An 18,178-nucleotide genomic window follows, 5' to 3' on the forward strand; every position below is an offset into this window, starting at 1 on the left:
ATTGTATAGACCACACTTTTTGAGAAGCCTACTATGATTCGATCATTTAAGATAGTTTAGCTAATGAGAATATGAAACGTTAGGAGCATATAGCCAACACCTTAAATTGAAGTCCTTTTTAGGCGACTTCTGTTGCTAATACTTTATCTTAATGACACACAGGGATCATAGTATATTACAAGTGTATAAAAAATAATGTAGCTTACATTGTGCAACAGATTATGAATTGTGTAGTTAAAACGTTTTCTACCAGACGCGCGTCTAACAAGTTATCCACAATGAGGACCATGGACAGCGACGCGCTATAGACTATTCCGCGCGAGGATGATGGTAATACTTATTCATTCGATCATGCACATTAGGTCGCCTACACTAAGACGCATCTTACTTGTCATCGAGTCTTGTAAGAAAAAATAGCAAAGTAGATGTTTTTGCTGTAGGCATACTCTTTTATGCTATGCACAGTATGTTAACGCTCATGGTGAGGCTGTTTTCTTCTACAACCATATTATCTCCATGTCATGTTCTATATTTTTGGTATTTTATTATCTAAAGCTCGAACTAATTAATTTATAGTCTTGGATCTGGGATTAATTGGTCAATTACAGAGCAACAACAAAAAAAGTTTAAATACTAGGCTAAGGTTGTCCATCTCCATCTAGCAAGCAAAACATTCAAGATAAATGGCTTGATTTAAATACAGAACGTTTAGCCTACATATAGCCTATAACGCACATTCTTCCATCTAACTTGTGTTTTACACAGGGAGATCGAAGCTTACAGAAGATACATGTGACAAGATTAGGCCCCTAGAAAAAGAAAAGGAAAGTCGCACACTCTAGGAGCTCAGATGCAATAATTGTATAACCAACGTTCCTGACAGCCAAGCCGTCTTCATCAGGGTATATATAAAAGGTTAGGCTCCGATTCACGAAGTTATATTTTTTTCATTGCTACAATCAGTTTCATGTTTTGACAATAACGCTACCTAAATAGGTCTAAAGTTTTGTCCATAATTGACATACCTGTCCATGTCTTCAAAAGTGATTTTTACTGAACACAGACTGCCTCCTGGTGGTAGTCTTGATAGGCTTGGAAATGATCCATTGTGATGACTCTGTGTGTGATAATACTAGATGAATCATTGAGCAGACCTATAGATTGAACAAAATATAATGAAATAAATCAATACTTTGTTTGAAGGGCTGCAGGTTGTGACTGCCTTTCACCACTGAGGGAGGGCGCTATCTGTGGTTGTCTTGGAGATGATGGCAGACATACTGGAGCTGCGGACAGACGGGAATTCGCTTCTGAAAGCGGTATGGCTCCGACGCCTGCGGCTCACCAGGCTCCTGCTTGAGGGGGGTGCCTATATTAATGAGAGCAACGAGCGAGGAGAGACACCGCTCATGGTGGCCTGCATGTCCAAACACAGCGACCCGCAGAGTGTCAGCAAGGCAAAGCTGGTCAAGTATCTGCTGGATAATAAGGCTGACCCTAACATCCAGGACAAAGCAGGCCGGACAGCCCTGATGCACGCCTGTAGCCAGAGGGCGGGGCATGAGGTGGTGTCCCACCTGTTGACCAATGGGGCTGACCCAAGTCTCGAAGACAGGAGCGGGGCTTCTGCTTTGGTCTATGCAGTCAATGTCGATGATAAGGAGACCCTAAAGGTTCTCCTAGATGCATGTAAGGCCAAGGGCAAAGAAGTAATCATTATCACCACAGACAAGTCACCCTCTGGCACCAAAACCACCAAGCAGTACCTTAATGTCCCCCCTTCCCCAGAGCTAGAGGATAGGTGCTCCCCTGCATTCTGCACCACTCCCTCTGACATTGAGCTCAACACCTCCCCCTCACCTAACTCAGCCGAGCAGCACAACACTATCTTCAGTTTCCAGACAAAGTTGAAAACATCATCCAGCACAGCAGCAAAGCTTCCCAATGGGCCAACCTCTCCCACACGGCGACCAGCCAACCCCAAGCGTGCTCGTTTACCCCAGCTGAAGCGTCTGCAGTCAGAGCCGTGGGGGCTGATCGCTCCCTCCGTCCTGGCTGCAGCTGCGGCCCACGAGGAGAGTAAGAGAGCCACCTCTGAGGAGGTTGTCACAGGCGTCAATGGACTTGCTCTGTGCAAGAGATCGACTATGTCTCGACAAAACAGTGTGGATGGCAAGGATGTGTTGTTCCCACAAATGTCATCCTCATTGTCTGTCCCTCTAACTTCCAAATCGGCCTATGAGAGGTCTCTGTGTCAGCACCAGCCCCTGGCCCGGCGTAGCACCGTCCCTGCAGACCAGGACAGTAGCAGCAACAGTGTGCCAGCTAGCTTGAGAGACCCGGTCTACAGGAGACGGCTGGGCACTGACCACTATGACTCAGACTCCCAGCTGTACTCAGACTCTGGCATGCTGGACTCTCCTAAGGTTCCTCTAGAGAGGAGGAAACTCAACACGTCTCCATTAGCCATGCTGACCAGCTCCAGGGAGTCCCTAGACAGCAATGCCAGCACGTCATCACCTAGCACAGCACGTCGCCGCGCACCAGGCCTCTTGGAGAGGCGAGGCTCGGGGACTCTGCTGCTGGACTACATTTCCCATACCCGGCCTGGCCATCTACCCCCACTGAACGTCAACCCCAACCCTCCTATCCCAGACATCGGAGCCAGCAGCAAGCCCTCATCCCCTCTTGCCTCAGGTTTCATATCAATAGCTCCAGTAGCACCAAACTCACCAAAGAGAGGCCAGCTCAAGTCAAAAAAAAAACTTGTAAGGAGGCACTCTATGCAAGTGGAGCAAATGAAGCAGCTCTCTGCTTTTGAGGAGCTGTAGTGGACTCATTGTTTGTAGATGTAGCAATGTTAATATAAAATAAGGCTAACATTTCTAAAGGAAATGTTGTTGATTGGAATTTCAACTTTTCCTCTTAGAAAACCAGTGGAACATGGATATAACTTGCTTACCAGTATAAAGTTGTAAATGTTATGGATGCTCTTAGAATATTAGCACCACCTATTAAACGTTACAGGTTAGACACTAGCAACATCTAAAGCATGGCTCTTCTAACCGTGTTCCTGAAGAGCTACCCTCCTGTAGGATTTCGCTAAACTGATTCCGTGTATCAACTAGCTAATTATTAGAATCAGGTGCGCTAAATTAGAGTTAGAGCAAAAAGGACGGTAGCTCCCCAGGAACAGGGTTGGCTGAGAGATTTTTTTAAAAGTATTTGAAAATCATACAAATTATTTGACCATAAGTATATGAAAAATAATCCTCGTCGGCACCTCAAATCCTTTAGATGTGCAATCCTAAAAACACATACAGTAGGAGGTACGTGTGTAGCCAACAAGTCATCTGGTTGTATAGAATGTTGTTATTAGTGCAACATGCAGATGGGGGGTATGTTGTAGCTTTAGTATTAAATTGAGGTTGATTGTTTTGTAGCAAACTTGTACACAGTGCCTTCCAGACAAATTATCGGAAAAGAGGGTGGATCAAAAAGTAATTTATCGTTCATAATGCAACCACAAGATGTTTTGTTTTAGTGCCGTTGGTTTAAAGCCCAATATGAAAGGCTCAGAGTATAAACAAACCATGTATGACTTATATGCCTTAGCTAAATACAATTTAAGAGATTACGTAAATCAGCACTTTATTATGGTAGGTTTTAAATTACCCAAGAGAAAAATGTATGTTGTTTCTCTAAATGTTTTGTAGATATAGCACATGTATTTTCATACATCAGTTCCATGACAAGACAACATAATGTGTATACTACAAACGTACGTAAATACAGGCTTAGTGAACCTTGTTCCCCTAGAATAGAATTTACACTTATGGCAAAGTAAAAGTTCATACAGCTTCCATGTAACTTAACTATGAGACATTCATTCTGTTTAAAAGGCTCACGTTAACATATTTTGATGCATAGTATTTTTGTATGTAGTTTGCTGTGTATTCTAAATAAATGTCTCTAAAGCAAATGTTATTCAACAGTTTCTTACTGAATGCAATGAGGTTTGGATGCATTTCACAGTTCATCATCATCAGATGGTAATACAGCTGAAGTCGGTTTACATACACCTTAGCCAAATACATTTAAACTCAGTTTTTCACAATTCCTGACATTTAATCCTAGTAAAAATTCCCTGTCAGTTAGGATCACCACTTTATTTTAAGAATGTGACATGTCAGAATAATAGTAGAGAGAAGGATTTATTTCAGCTTTAATCACATTCCCAGTGGGTCAGACGTTTACATGCACTCAATTAGTATTTGGTAGCATTGCCTTTAAATTGTTTAACTTGGGTCAAACGTTTTGGGTAGCCTTCCACAAGCTTCCCACAATAAGTTGGGTGAATTTTGGCCCATTCCTCCTGACATTGCTGGAGTAACTGAGTCAGGTTTGTAGGCCTCCTTGCTCGCACACGCTTTTTCAGTTCTGCCCACAGATTTTCTATAGGATTGAGGTCAGGGCTTTGTGATGGCCACTCCAATACCTTGACTTTGTTGTCCTTAAGCCATTTTGCCACAACTTTGGAAGTATTCCTGGGGTCATTGTCCATTTGGAAGACCCATTTGCGACCAAGCTTTAACTTCCTGACTGATGTGTTGGGTCATTGTCCTGTTGAAAAACAAATGACAGTCCCACTAAGCCAAAACCAGATGTGATGGAGTATCGCCTGAATGCTATTCTGAACAGTTGTGTCTGTTACTTGAACTCTGTGAAGCATTTATTTGGGCTGTATTCTCAGGTGCAGTTAACTCTAATGAACTTATTCTCTGCAGCAGAGATAACGCTGGGTCTTCCTTTCCTGTGGCGGTCTTCGTGAGAGCCAGTTTCATCATAGCGCTTGAACTTTCAAAGTTGAGATGTTGCTTCAATAAATCCACCTAATTTTTCTCCCTCATGATGCCATCTATTTTGTGAAGTACACCAGTCCCTCCTGCAGCATAGCACCCCCACAACATGATGATGCCACATCCATGCTTCGCGGTTGGGATAGTGTTCGTCAGCTTGCAAGCCTCCTCCTTTTTCCTCCAAACATAACGATGGTCATTATGGCCAAACAGTTCTATTTTTGTTTCATAAGAAAAGAGGACATTTCTCCAAAAAGTATGATCTTTGTCCCCATGTGCAGTTGCAAACCGTAGTCTGGTCTTTTTATGGCGGTTTTGGAGCAGTGGCTCCTTACTTGCTGAGAGGCCTTTCAGGTTATGTCGATATAGGACTCGTTTTACTGTGGATATAGATACTTTTGTACCCGTTTCCTCCAGCATCTTCACAAGGTCCTTTGCTGTTGTTCTGGGATTGATTTGCACTTTTATCACCAAAGTAAATTCATCTCTAGAAGACAGAACGCGTCTCCTTCTTGAGCGGTATGACGGCTGCATGGTGCCATGGTGTTTATACTTGCATACTATTGTTTGTACAGATGAACGTGGTACCTTCAGGAGTTTGGAAATTGCTCCCAAGGATGAACCAGACTTGTGGAGGTCTGCAATTTATTTTCTGAGGTCTTGGCTGATTTCTTTTGATTTTCCCATGATGTCAAGCAAAGTGGCACTGAGTTTGAAGGTAGGCCTTGAGACACAGCCACAGGTACACCTCCAATTGACTCAAATTATGTCAATTAGCCTGTCAGAAGCTTCTAAAGCCATGACATAATTTTCTGCCATTTTCCAAGCTGTTTAAAGGCACAGTCAACTTAGTGTATGTAAACTTCTGACCCACTGAAATTGTGATACAGTGAATTATAAGTGAAATAATCTGTCTGTAAACAATTGTTTTAAAAATTACTTGTGTCATGCACAAAGTAGATGTCCTAACCGACTTGCCAAAACTATAGTTTGTTAACAAGACATTTGTGGAGTGGTTGAGAAACAGGTTTTAATGACTCCAACCTAAGTGTATGTAAACCTCTGACTTCAACTGTATGTCAACATTCTAAAGGATAGGCCAGTCCTAGTGGTAACCAGGTCCATCATGCCAGACCAACCATGGAGGCACTCAGGTCCCACAGTTTCTTGGCAGCTGCATCATCCTGGCCCTGAGGGGCCACAGTTTTTGGGGCGCAGTCACTGTAGCCAGGACAGAAAAAAAGATTCCAAACACACACACAAAGTTAATGACACACATCGAACATATCCTAGTATTAATCTTATCTAGATCCATATTCTGTAAGCATGCAATGTAACACCCACTGTGAAAAGAAGTTAAGGTTAGACAAAAACAAGCTCTAATGGCATCTGACCTGTAGTAGAGTCCACTGACATCTGCCAGGCTTTCTTCTACGGCACAGTGGATGGTGGTCTGGGCTCCCTCTCTAGGGGACTTGAGCCAAAAACTAAGAGTCTTGTAGATGGCTCTTTTCCACAGGGGTATGGTGGGCCAGAAGTGCCGGCCAAGCTCAGTCCGGATGACTCCAGGATGGAGGCTGTATGTAGTTACTCCAGTTCCTACAGTCACAGAGAAACACACACAAACACAGGTAATGTCATCTATCAGCCTAATTCAATGCAGTGAGTCTGCAGAGACTCCATTGAAGAGAGATGCAACACACCATGCACTTCGTGCCTTTGTTATGCCAAACAGTGTTACGAACATACTTCCAAATGCATGCTGTAAAATGAAAAGATGCTGTGAATCACCTTGTAGTCGTGTTGCCAGCTCCCGAGTAAAGAGCACATTAGCTAGCTTACTTTGCCGGTAGCTTTTCCATGGACTGTAATCTTTATCTAAGTTTATGTCATCAAAATAGATCTTGCCTGTTGGAAAAAAAGTATAATTATTCAAAGTGGAACATAGCAAGTCACATATGGATATAATGTCAAAACATGGTCTAACACTAAGCAATGAAAGGTACAGTGCCTTCAGGAAGTATTCATACCACTTGACTTTTTCCTAATGTTGTTGTGTTACAGCCTGAATTTAAAATGGTTTACATTTAGATTTGTTGTCACTGGTCTACACAAAATACCCCATAATGTCAAAGTGGAAATATGTTTTTCAAAATTATTACAAATTAATTAAAAAGAAAAGGCTGAAATGAGTCAATAAGTATTCAACCCCTTTGTTATGGCAAGCCTAAATAAGTTCAGGAGTAAAACCAATACAACCCATTACTGAGTACTGAGTACCACTCTCTATATTTTCAAGCATAGTGGTGGCTGCATCATGTTATGGACATGATTGTAATAATTAAGGACTGGGGAGGTTTTCAGGATAAAAATGTAACGGAATGGTGCTAAGCACAGGCAAAATGCTAGAGGAAAACCTGGTTCAGTCTGTTTTCTACTAGACACTGGGAGATGAATTCACCTTGCAGCAGGACAATAACCTAACACACAAGGCCAAATCTACACTGGAGTTGCTTACCGAGAAGACAGTGAATGTTTCTGAGTGGCCAAGTTACAGTTTTTACTTAAATCTGCTTAAAAATCTATGGTAAGACGCACAATTGGCCTAGCGTCGTCCGGGTTAGGGTGGGTTTGGCCGGTAGGGATATCCTTGTCTCATCGCGCACCACCGACTCCTGTGGCGGGCCGGGTGCAGTGCACGCTAACCAAGGTTGCCAGGTGCACGGTGTTTCCTCCGTGCGGCTGGCTTCCGGGTAGGATGCGCGCTGTGTTAAGAAGCAGTGCGGCTTGGTTGGGTTGTGTTTTGGAGGACGGATGACTTTCAACCTTCGTCTCTCCCGAGCCCGTACGGGAGTTGTAGCGATGAGACAAGATAGTAGCTGCTAACAATTGGATACCACGAAATTGGGGAGAAAAAGGGGGTAAAATTAAAAATAATAACAAATTTGACAGAGCTTGAAGAATTTTGAAAAGAATAATGGGCAAATGTTTCACAATCCTGGAGTGAAAAGCTCTTAGAGACGTACCCAGAAAGACTCACAGCTGTAATCGTTGCCAAAGGTGCTTCTACAAGGTGCTTCTACTATTGACTCAGGGGTGTGAATACTTTTGTAAATGAGATATTTCTCTATTTCATTTTCAATACATTTGCTAAACTTAAAACACGTTTTCAATTTGTAATTTGGGGTATTGTGTGTCAATAGGTGAGAAAAATCTATTTAATCCATTTTGAATTCAGGCTGTAACACAACAAAATGTGGAATAAGTCAAGGGGTTTGAATATTTCTGAAGGTACATGTGGGCAATCAATCATAAATCCTATAAACACTGAATCATTGTTTTATATGGTAAATGACCAACACAAAATGATACCTTTTTCATGAGCTAAACTGGAGACGTTGACAATACGGCTTGGGACTGATTTCTTAAGGAGATTCAAAAGGCAATTTGTCAATAAAAAGTGGCCTAAGTGGTTGGTACCAAACTGCATCTCAAAGCCATCTTCAGTCTGCCATTTTGGACAGCTCATGATACCTATCAACAGACATAGAGAAGAAAAGTTAGTCTACTCCTTGAAATGTAGTTGATAACATAGGTTCAATCAGTAAGGCTGGTCTGAATGGATTGCTCACTTAACTTAATTTAGTAAGCACAATATAATTCACATTGCTTCCTCTTCTATGGGCACAGAATGAATTTATATCTAATGTTTACAATCTTCTCATCAACAGCACAGCATCATGACACTCCTACTTTACTATAAATAAGCCACGTGCAGAATGTCAGTCACGTATTACCCTATTGCCAATGAGCACAGCTGAATAGTGCAACTTTACCACGCTTGCTAAGGGACAGATCGTAATTTACTGGGGGAGGGGTGGTCCAAAATAGGGGAGGGTTGTTAAACTTGTATTTGTTGCTTTGGGGAGGGTTGCGTGTTTTTTTTATTGTGCACATGGGAGGGCTGTGCGATTTTTTTCCCGTGGTTTACATCCACTAGTTGCAGGTTTTACTATATCATTTCTTCCATCCAAGCCAAATTTCCTTATCTGCTCACATGCTCCTCCCTTATATCAAGGTGTTTTGGTATTTCCCGTATGCTCTACGCTTTTCTGGGTGCTAACTTTACTATTCCACAGGTCAGTATAGTCTACCAGTCTAACCTTCTATCCTGCCCTCAATCCACCATTCATAGTGACAACAGTGGTAAGGGGATTGTTTGTCCAGATCTGCAATAGGCTAACTAGCAATCATACCGCATATAAAAACATTCAAAGCTGCATCAACATTTTATATGAATCAACCAGAACAAATAGGAATAGCTGATAGGCAGTGTAGAGGCCAGGTGCATCATTGCGCATGAATGAACAGTGAAGACATGACACACAGATTAAAAAAAAATCTTCTCTCATGATCTTGTTAATGGACAATACAATGATCCTACCTAGACTAGCCTAGCTGAATAATTGCATTATTATTTTCAAGTGAGTACAACATTCTAGACTACTCTAGGCTGCAGGTGAAAATGTCCTTTGTAAATAAAATCACGGCGTAAAAGCCTTGGGATTTTAATGTTTCATTTGATTTGGATCAGTACTCTCAACAGTCAATAGAAAGACACAGAAAGGCACAGTAGTAGGCCAGTCTGGCTGTATTTCTACTTTTGATACTGAACACACTGTCTGTTTTTAATCATTATGCTCCCAAGTCATCCTATAATAATGTGAACACATACGCTACCGGCAGGCCCAGTTATTCAGGAAAGCTTAACACATGCTCTGCCTCCTCTCCAATCCGAGTGGCTATTCCTCACGCACCTAGAAGCTAACACGTTTAATGTGTTACTTTTATATGTGGCACAATGTTTTAATCTGATTAGGCTACTTCAAAAAATGATCCTGTAGGCATGGGCATCATCCAAAATATAATTCCAGCATCCTTGACATTAACCAGGTATCCATCCAACCTTTATATGGGAGTAAAGTAGCCTACATGTTTGATAAAACATTTCTCCACATCCTGGGAAAGCATGCAGTTTATTAGGCTACAGATTAAATAAATGATGATGAATTTCACAGGGCGGCGTAAAAGTGCACAGTGATGAGGTCGATGCTCCTTCCAATAAATATCGAGGGTCTTATTCTGGTGACATGATGATCGATGCTTGCCATTTGACAAATAATAATAATAATCGCATACTATTGTCCAAAATAATCTCATCATGTAGTAAGCTATACCTGCACTGTATCTGTTGGCTAGAGCTCATGTGCCAATACCATAGTGGGCACATTCGCTATACCTGTACCTACGCAACATTTTTTGTGACAAAACCATCAGTATGTCCATAGTTGAAAATGGAAACCCATTTAACTTAAATGTTTTATTCGGCACATGGGAATTTAACCTCAGAAGGTATTTTTATGTGTGCTATATATTTATGCAGAATTTACTCTGCAACAAGTGCATTTTATACTGGGTAAGCCTACAAGGTAGGGAGGGATGTGTTTTCTGTCGAGATTGACAGTCTATTTATTGTGGTGTTGAAAACGCAAAACATGTCGGTATGTTTTGTTTATTGTTGTGTGGTGATTTGGCACAGAAACCTGTTGGTTGAAAATTCGTTGCATATACAGTACCATGAAAAGTTTGGACACACGTACTCATTCAAGCGTTTTTCTTTATTTTTACTATTTTCTACATTGTAGAATAATAGTGAAGACATCAAAACTATTAAATAAAATATTTGGAATCAGAATTTGGATAGGTATTGCTTTTCCCTCTCCTACTGTGAAAGACATTTGCGGTTGATATATTATCGATTATATATTTTAAAAACAACCTGAGGATTGATTATAAAAAAACGTTTGACATGTTTCTGTGGACATTATGGAAACTATTTGGAATTTTCGTCTGCGCTGTCGTGACCGCTCTTTCCTGTGGATTTCTGAACATAACGCGACAAACAAACTGAGGTATTTTGGATATAAAAATCATCTTTATGGAACAAACGGAACATTTGTTGTGTAACTGGGAGTCTCGTGAGTGAAAACATCCGAAGATCATCAAAGGTAAACGATTGATTTGATTGCTTTTCTGATTTTCGTGACCAAGCTTCCTGATGCTTAGTGTACTTAAATTTACACAAACGCTTGGATTGCTTTTGCTGAAAAGCATAATTTCAAAATCTGAAACGACAGGTGGATTAACAAAAGGCTAAGGTGTGTTTTCCGATATTGCACTTGTGATTTCATGAATAGAAATATTTGTAGTAATATTTATTGAATGTAGCACTATGCTATTCAGCGGTTGTTGATGACACTTATCCCGATATCGGGATTAAAGCCATAACAAGTTTTAAACAAATCAAAATACATTTTATATTTGAGATTCTTCAAAGTAGCCACCCTTTGCCTTGATGACAGCTTTGCACGCATTCTCTCAACCAGCTTCATTAGGTAGTTGCCTGGAATGCATTTCAATTAACAGGTGTGCATTGTTAAAAGTTTGTTTGTGGATTATTTTTCCTTCTAAATGCGTTTGAGCCAATCAGTTGTGTTGTGACAAGGTAGGGGGCGTATACAGAAGATAGCCCTATTTGTTAAAATAACAAGTCCATATTATGGAACAAACAACTGAAATAACCAAATATTACTTTAAGACATGAAGGTCAGTCAATCTGGAAAATGTAAAGAACTTTGGGAAAGTTTCTTCAAGTACAGTTGCATATCCATCGAGCGCTATGAAGAAACTGGCTCTCATGAGGACCACCACAGGAAATAAAGACCCAGAGTTACTTCTGCTGCAGAGGATAAGTTCATTAGAGTTAACTGCACCTCAAATTGCAGCCCAAATAAATGCTTCACAGAGTTCAAGTATCGCACACATCTCAACATCAACTGTTCAGAGGAGACTGCGTAAATCAGGCCTTCATGGTCGAATTACTGCAAATAAACCACTACTAATGGACACCAATAAGAAGAAGAGACTTGCTTGGGCCAAGAAACACAAGCAATATCACTTTTTTAACAAATCAAAAACTGAAAAATTGGGCGTGCAAAATTATTCAGCCCCCTTAAGTTAATACTTTGTAGCGCCACCTTTTGCTGCGACTACAGCTGTAAGTCGCTTGGGGTATGTCTCTATCAGTTTTGCACATCGAGAGACTGACATTTTTTCCCATTCCTCCTTGCAAAACAGCTCGAGCTCAGTGAGGTTGGATGGAGAGCATTTGTGAACAGCAGTTTTCAGTTCTTTCCACAGATTCTCGATTGGATTCAGGTCTGGACTTTGACTTGGCCATTCTAACACCTGGATATGTTTATTTTTGAACCATTCCATTGTAGATTTTGCTTTATGTTTTGGATCATTGTCTTGTTGGAAGACAAATCTCCGTCCCAGTCTCAGGTCTTTTGCAGACTCCATCAGGTTTTCTTCCAGAATGGTCCTGTATTTGGCTCCATCCATCTTCCCATCAATTTTAACCATCTTCCCTGTCCCTGCTGAAGAAAAGCAGGCCCAAACCATGATGCTGCCACCACCATGTTTGACAGTGGGGATGGTGTGTTCAGGCTGATGAGCTGTGTTGCTTTTACGCCAAACATAACGTTTTGCATTGTTGCCAAAAAGTTCAATTTTGGTTTCATCTGACCAGAGCACCTTCTTCCACATGTTTGGTGTGTCTCCCAGGTGGCTTGTGGCAAACTTTAAACGACACTTTTTATGGATATCTTTAAGAAATGGCTTTCTTCTTGCCACTCTTCCATAAAGGCCAGATTTGTGCAATATACGACTGATTGTTGTCCTATGGACAGAGTCTCCCATCTCAGCTGTAGATCTCTGCAGTTCATCCAGAGTGATCATGGGCCTCTTGGCTGCATCTCTGATCAGTCTTCTCCTTGTATGAGCTGAAAGTTTAGAGGGACGGCAGGTCTTGGTAGATTTGCAGTGGTCTGATACTCCTTCCATTTCAATATTATTGCTTGCACAGTGCTCCTTGGGATGTTTAAAGCTTGGGAAATCTTTTTGTATCCAAATCCGGCTTTAAACTTCTTCACAACAGTATCTCGGACCTGCCTGGTGTGTTCCTTGTTCTTCATGATGCTCTCTGCGCTTTTAACGGACCTCTGAGACTATCACAGTGCAGGTGCATTTATACGGAGACTTGATTACACACAGGTGGATTGTATTTATCATCATTAGTCATTTAGGTCAACATTGGATCATTCAGAGATCCTCACTGAACTTCTGGAGAGAGTTTGCTGCACTGAAAGTAAAGGGGCTGAATAATTTTGCACGCCCAATTTTTCAGTTTTTGATTTGTTAAAAAAGTTTGAAATATCCAATAAATGTCATTCCACTTCATGATTGTGTCCCACTTGTTGTTGATTCTTCACAAAAAAATACAGTTTTATATCTTTATGTTTGAAGCCTGAAATGTGGCAAAAGGTTGCAAAGTTCAAGGGGGCCGAATACTTTCGCAAGGCACTGTAAGTATTTGGTCACCTACAAACAAGCAAGATTTCTTGCTCTCACAGACCTGTAACTTCTTCTTTAAGAGGCTCCTCTGTCCTCCACTCGTTAACTGTATTAATGGCACCTGTTTGAACTTGTTATCGGTATAAAAGACACCTGTCCACAACCTCAAACAGTCACACTCCAAACTCCACTATGGCCAAGGCCAAAGAGCTGTCAAAGGACACCAGAAACAAAATTGTAGACCTGCACCAGGCTGGGAAGACTGAATCTGCAATAGGCAAGCAGCTTGGTTTGAAGAAATCAGCTGTGGGAGCAATTATTAGGAAATGGAAGACACACAAGACCACTGATAATCTCCCTCGATCTGGGGCTCCACGCAAGATCTCACCCCATGGGGTCAAAATGATCACAAGAACAGTGAGCAAAAATCCCAGAACCACACGGGGGGACAAAGTGAATGACCTGCAGAGAGCTGGGACCAAAGTAACAAAGCCTACCATCAGTAACACACTACGCCGCTAGGGACTCAAATCCTGCAGTGGCAGACGTGTCCCCCTGCTTAATCCAGTACATGTCCAGGCCTGTCTGAAGTTTGCTAGAAAGCATTTGGATGATCCAGAAGAAGATTGGGAGAATGTCATATGGTCAGATGAAACCAAAATATACATTTTTGGTAAAAACTCAACTCGTCGTGTTTGGAGGACATAGAATGCTGAGTTGCATCCAAAGAACACCATACATACTGTGAAGCATGGGGGTGGAAACATCATGCTTTGGGGCTGTTTTTCTGCAAAGGGACCAGGACGACTGATCCGTGTAAAGGAAAGAATGAATGGGGCCATGTATCGTGAGATTTTGAGTGAAAACCTCCTTCCATCAGCAAGGGCATTGAAGATGAAACATGGCTGGGTCTTTCAGCATGACAATGATCCCAAACACACCGCCCGGGCAACGAAGGAGTGGCTTCGTAAGAAGCATTTCAAGGTCCTGGAGTGGCCTAGCCAGTCTCCAGATCTCAACCCCATAGAAAATCTTTGGAGGGAGTTGAAAGTCTGTGTTGCCCAGCAACAGCCCCAAAACATCACTGCTCTAGAGGAGATCTGCATGGAGGAATGGGCCAAAATACCAGCAACAGTGTGTGAAAACCTTGTGAAGACTTACAGAAAACGTTTGACCTCTGTCATTGCCAACAAAGGGTATATAACAAAGTATTGAGATAAACTTTTGTTATTGACCAAATACTTATTTTCCACCATAATTTGCAAATAAATTCATTAAAAATCCTACAATGTGATTTTCTGGATTTTTTTCCCCTAATTTTGTCTGTCATAGTTGAAGTGCACCTATGATGAAAATTACAGGCCTCTCATCTTTTTAAGTGAGAGAACTTGCACAATTGGTGGCTGACTAAATACTTTTTTGCCCCACTGTATTTACCATATCATATGTAGAGAGAAACATGAACCTTTTACCTTATCATAAGTAGACATAATTGGAAATTATTAAATCCTTCCAACATAAATAATCGTTAGCTCGACCATCCCGCAGGGGACCCACCGATCCTGTAGAGGTTTAAGCAACTATTCTGCACCATTCCCAAAAAGTTGTGGGAAGGTTGTATGCAAAATAACTATAGGACAACCACGCTCTCACCAAGCTATAATAAACATATGGTGCTCATAACGTTATGTGCTAGCTGAAAAGTGTCCCTCTACCTGCATTATTAATAAGGATGTCCAGTCTCTCTTCACTTTCCAGGATCTCTTTGGCTAGTTGTCGCACCGACTGTAGGGATGCCAAGTCCAACTTTTTGACAATCACATTCCCATTGCCACTCCTCCTCCTGATGCCCTCTGCAGCTTGATTGGCTCTTGTCATGTCCCTGCAGGCCAGAATAACCCTCGCCCCTGTGGCCAAACACAGAACAGACATTACACTGTGAGCTCATCAAATCAACTGCCCAACTACAATGAACAGAGAAGAAGTTGAATACTTGTTACTCACCCCTGCTAGCCATGTCAACTGCAGTCTCTTTCCCAATCCCAGTGTTGGCTCCGGTGATAAGGACAGTCTTCCCGTCCAGCCGGGCTTTGCTCGTACACACCCCTCCAGCCAGCCATTTACGCAGAGCAAAGAGCCCCACTCCTGTCACAATATTATGGTAACACCTTACATTGAGGTACACTTTATAATTTATTTGTAAATTATTTATAAGTATTTTAAAGTAGTTTTTCGATAGTTAAAGTAATACATTTTTATGATTAATCATCATTTAATAACTTTACAAGTAAATCCGATTAATTTGGTCAAACAATTATTCAAAGAAATAGGTAGCATATCAAATTTTAATCCAAGATTTTAAATTCATTTTTCATATGAAATTAAGCTTTAAAAGCTCAATCTGACATAATTGGTGATCTTGATGTTAGGTTTCAGAAGTCCCATTCTAAAGATGTAACATCCACCCTCTTAGCACACCTGGTGAACAAAATACATCCAGTATCTAGTCAGACGAAACGTTGACATCACAGGGCCAGAGGGAATATGATGTGATGACATCACAACACAATAACGCTAGACATCATTTCTAGGGGTAGAATTTTAAACCCAGTTTCATAGGACCTCTATGTTAAATCCTCTGATGTGATGACATCACAACAAGGCCAGACAGATTCTGATTTGATGACATCACAACAAGGCCAGATGGATTCTGATGGGATGACATCAGAATAAGGTGAGACAGAAATCTGATTTGATGACATCAGAATAGGGCCAGTCAGAATCTGATTTGATTACATTACCTGATTTGATTACATTACAATAGTGCCAGACAGATTCTGACATTCTTATTTCTATGGAATCTGATGTGATAACATCAGAATAGGGCAAGACAGAATCCGAAATGATGACATCGCAATAGGGAAAGAGGGTGCACTACTGCCACCATGATTACGCAAACCTGCCTTCCTTCGTCATGCGCATCAGCGATTCATTGGACTCACCTGGACTCAATCTGGGTTTCTGTACAGCACTTTGAGATATCAGCTGATCTAAGAAGGGCTATATAAATACATTTGATCACCTGTTTATTACCTCCCCTATATGTGTCTGTTCTCAAGCTCCGTTCCCCACCTCTGCAGTAATTGTTAATTGTGTATTACACGATTCTGACGCTGTTTCTGTCCTGTTTTCATGTCCGTTCCAATTAAATGTTGACTCCCCGTACCTGCTTCTCTTCTCCAGCGTCAGTCCTTACAGTTCTATGAAAAGAGTGCCTTTGCATCCCTTTACATTTATACATTTTGGACCAATATTGCATTTTCAAAGTATGTTATATTCATTGTTTTAAAATGGTGAAACTATTAATTGATATATATTTTTATCCCCAAAAGAAAACTAATAGTCAATCATAGTGTAAAAGCAGGTTAACTGTTTTAACTCTTTTTGGCCATTTTCTGGTGTTTTGTTGTGGAAAACTGAGCCGTTCGAGCATAACCCTGTTGTTACCTATAGATAGACAGGCTACAAATGTTTTAATAATAACAAATGTTTTGTGAAACTTGCATTCAATTGCCTCTCCCTGTTGCACACAACAAGCTTCCATTTCCCCTGTCACAAGCTGATTTATGGCTTATTTAAAGATTAAATCGACAATATATATATATATAAACCTCTTGAGACAGGTAAAATAAAAAAAAATATTATGTTGAACATGTGCTTTTTGACAGAATGTTAAAATTAGGTGGAACGACTTTGCTACACTACTTACGTTGTTGTTACATTTCATAAAGGACCTGTGATAATTAAAACAATAATGTTTTTTTTATTTTTACCTGTGACTGTGATAAGAGCAATCCCCGTCTGATATTGTCCAAAAAAAGTATTTATTGCTTTACCGTAGTTCTGCATGTTATCAGTTCTTTAAGTGCTACTGACTGTAGAAGTAACCTCTCTTCAATATTGCTATTCAGCGAAAAGAACCAGGAGAAGCTCTAGTTAATTCAACTGATATATATCAATCTCATACATATCAACTTTGTCGAAATAAAACTGTTTATCAATGTGACGTAATGTGCAATCAGGAAGTGCTGGAAGGTCAAAGAAACAACGTGTTACAGAACGGGGAATCCTATTGGTCCATCCATTGGACCAATCATATGCTGGGTTGCCCATTGTTTCATCTACAATATTACTCCAGCAGAGGTCGCTCCACGTCCACTTACAATAAACAAAATCATTAATATTATTCCATCAGGTGAAGTTGATAGAACAAGCAGTGTCAAATTATTGTTCATAGGCCGACAATCAGTGCAGGAAGTCAATCAAACCCATAAACTTGATTGATCAAAACATAGACTGTACACAAAACACCACTGTGAAGATAACATCTTTCTTGAGCCACATTTAGGCAATGCCAATGTCAGTGATTGGGGACATTGCCCTGTGTAGGGTGCTGTCTTTCGGATAGGACGTTAAACGGGTGTCCTGACTCTCTGTGGTCACTAAAGATCCCATGGCACTTATCGTAAGAGTCGGGGTGTTAACCCCGGTGTCCTGGCTAAATTCCCAATCTGGTCTTCATACTGTACCATAATGGCCACCTAATCATCCCCAGTTTACAATTTGTTGATTCATCCCCCATCCCCTCCCCTGTAACTATTCCACAGGTCGTTGTTGTGAATGAGAACGTGTTCTCAGTTAACTTACCTGGTAAAATAAATCAAATTTAAAAATAAATGCAATTAATTATATAATACCTATTGTGTGACTTATACCTCTTTGATATGGTGAAACTGATCCTATATGTGTAAAATGTCCAGATTTGTTCTCTCTCACTGGTTTCT

General features: G+C 40.9%; 2 protein-coding genes across 2 annotated transcripts; one reads left to right on the forward strand and one right to left on the reverse strand.

Annotated features, from left to right (window-relative positions):
* Nucleotides 1-1,265: 1,265 nt before the first annotated feature.
* Nucleotides 1,266-2,831, forward strand: LOC139372346 (ankyrin repeat domain-containing protein 34C-like). The gene has a single exon (XM_071112067.1). The coding sequence runs from the start codon at nt 1,266-1,268 to the stop codon at nt 2,829-2,831; it is 1,566 nt and encodes a 521-aa protein (XP_070968168.1).
* On the reverse strand, nt 2,576-17,465 carry LOC139372357 (retinol dehydrogenase 12). Its single transcript, XM_071112075.1, has 7 exons — nt 17,168-17,465; nt 15,339-15,479; nt 15,050-15,241; nt 8,232-8,393; nt 6,651-6,767; nt 6,254-6,458; nt 2,576-6,080 (listed from the first exon to the last, which is right to left on the reverse strand). Exons 1-7 carry the CDS (start codon nt 17,241-17,243, stop codon nt 5,984-5,986), a joined length of 990 nt encoding a protein of 329 aa, XP_070968176.1. The 5' UTR covers nt 17,244-17,465; the 3' UTR covers nt 2,576-5,983.
* Nucleotides 17,466-18,178: the final 713 nt, after the last annotated feature.

This window comes from Oncorhynchus clarkii, chromosome 2 (assembly GCF_045791955.1).
Source record: "Oncorhynchus clarkii lewisi isolate Uvic-CL-2024 chromosome 2, UVic_Ocla_1.0, whole genome shotgun sequence".
In the NCBI taxonomy this organism is placed as follows: Eukaryota; Metazoa; Chordata; class Actinopteri; order Salmoniformes; family Salmonidae; genus Oncorhynchus; species Oncorhynchus clarkii.

Bases quoted from the DNA above. Each gene is read 5' to 3' on its own strand.
- LOC139372346 (XM_071112067.1), top strand. From the start codon at position 1,266: ATGATGGCAGACATACTGGAGCTGCGGACAGACGGGAATTCGCTTCTG.
- LOC139372357 (XM_071112075.1), bottom strand. From the start codon at position 17,243: ATGCAGAACTACGGTAAAGCAATAAATACTTTTTTTGGACAATATCAG. The intron at 15,242-15,338 runs GTGAGTAACAAG...GTTTGGCCACAG, and splicing joins AGTTGACATGGCTAGCAGGG to GGGCGAGGGTTATTCTGGCC. The intron at 6,459-6,650 runs GTGATTCACAGC...CTGTGACTGTAG, and splicing joins GCTGGCAACACGACTACAAG to GAACTGGAGTAACTACATAC.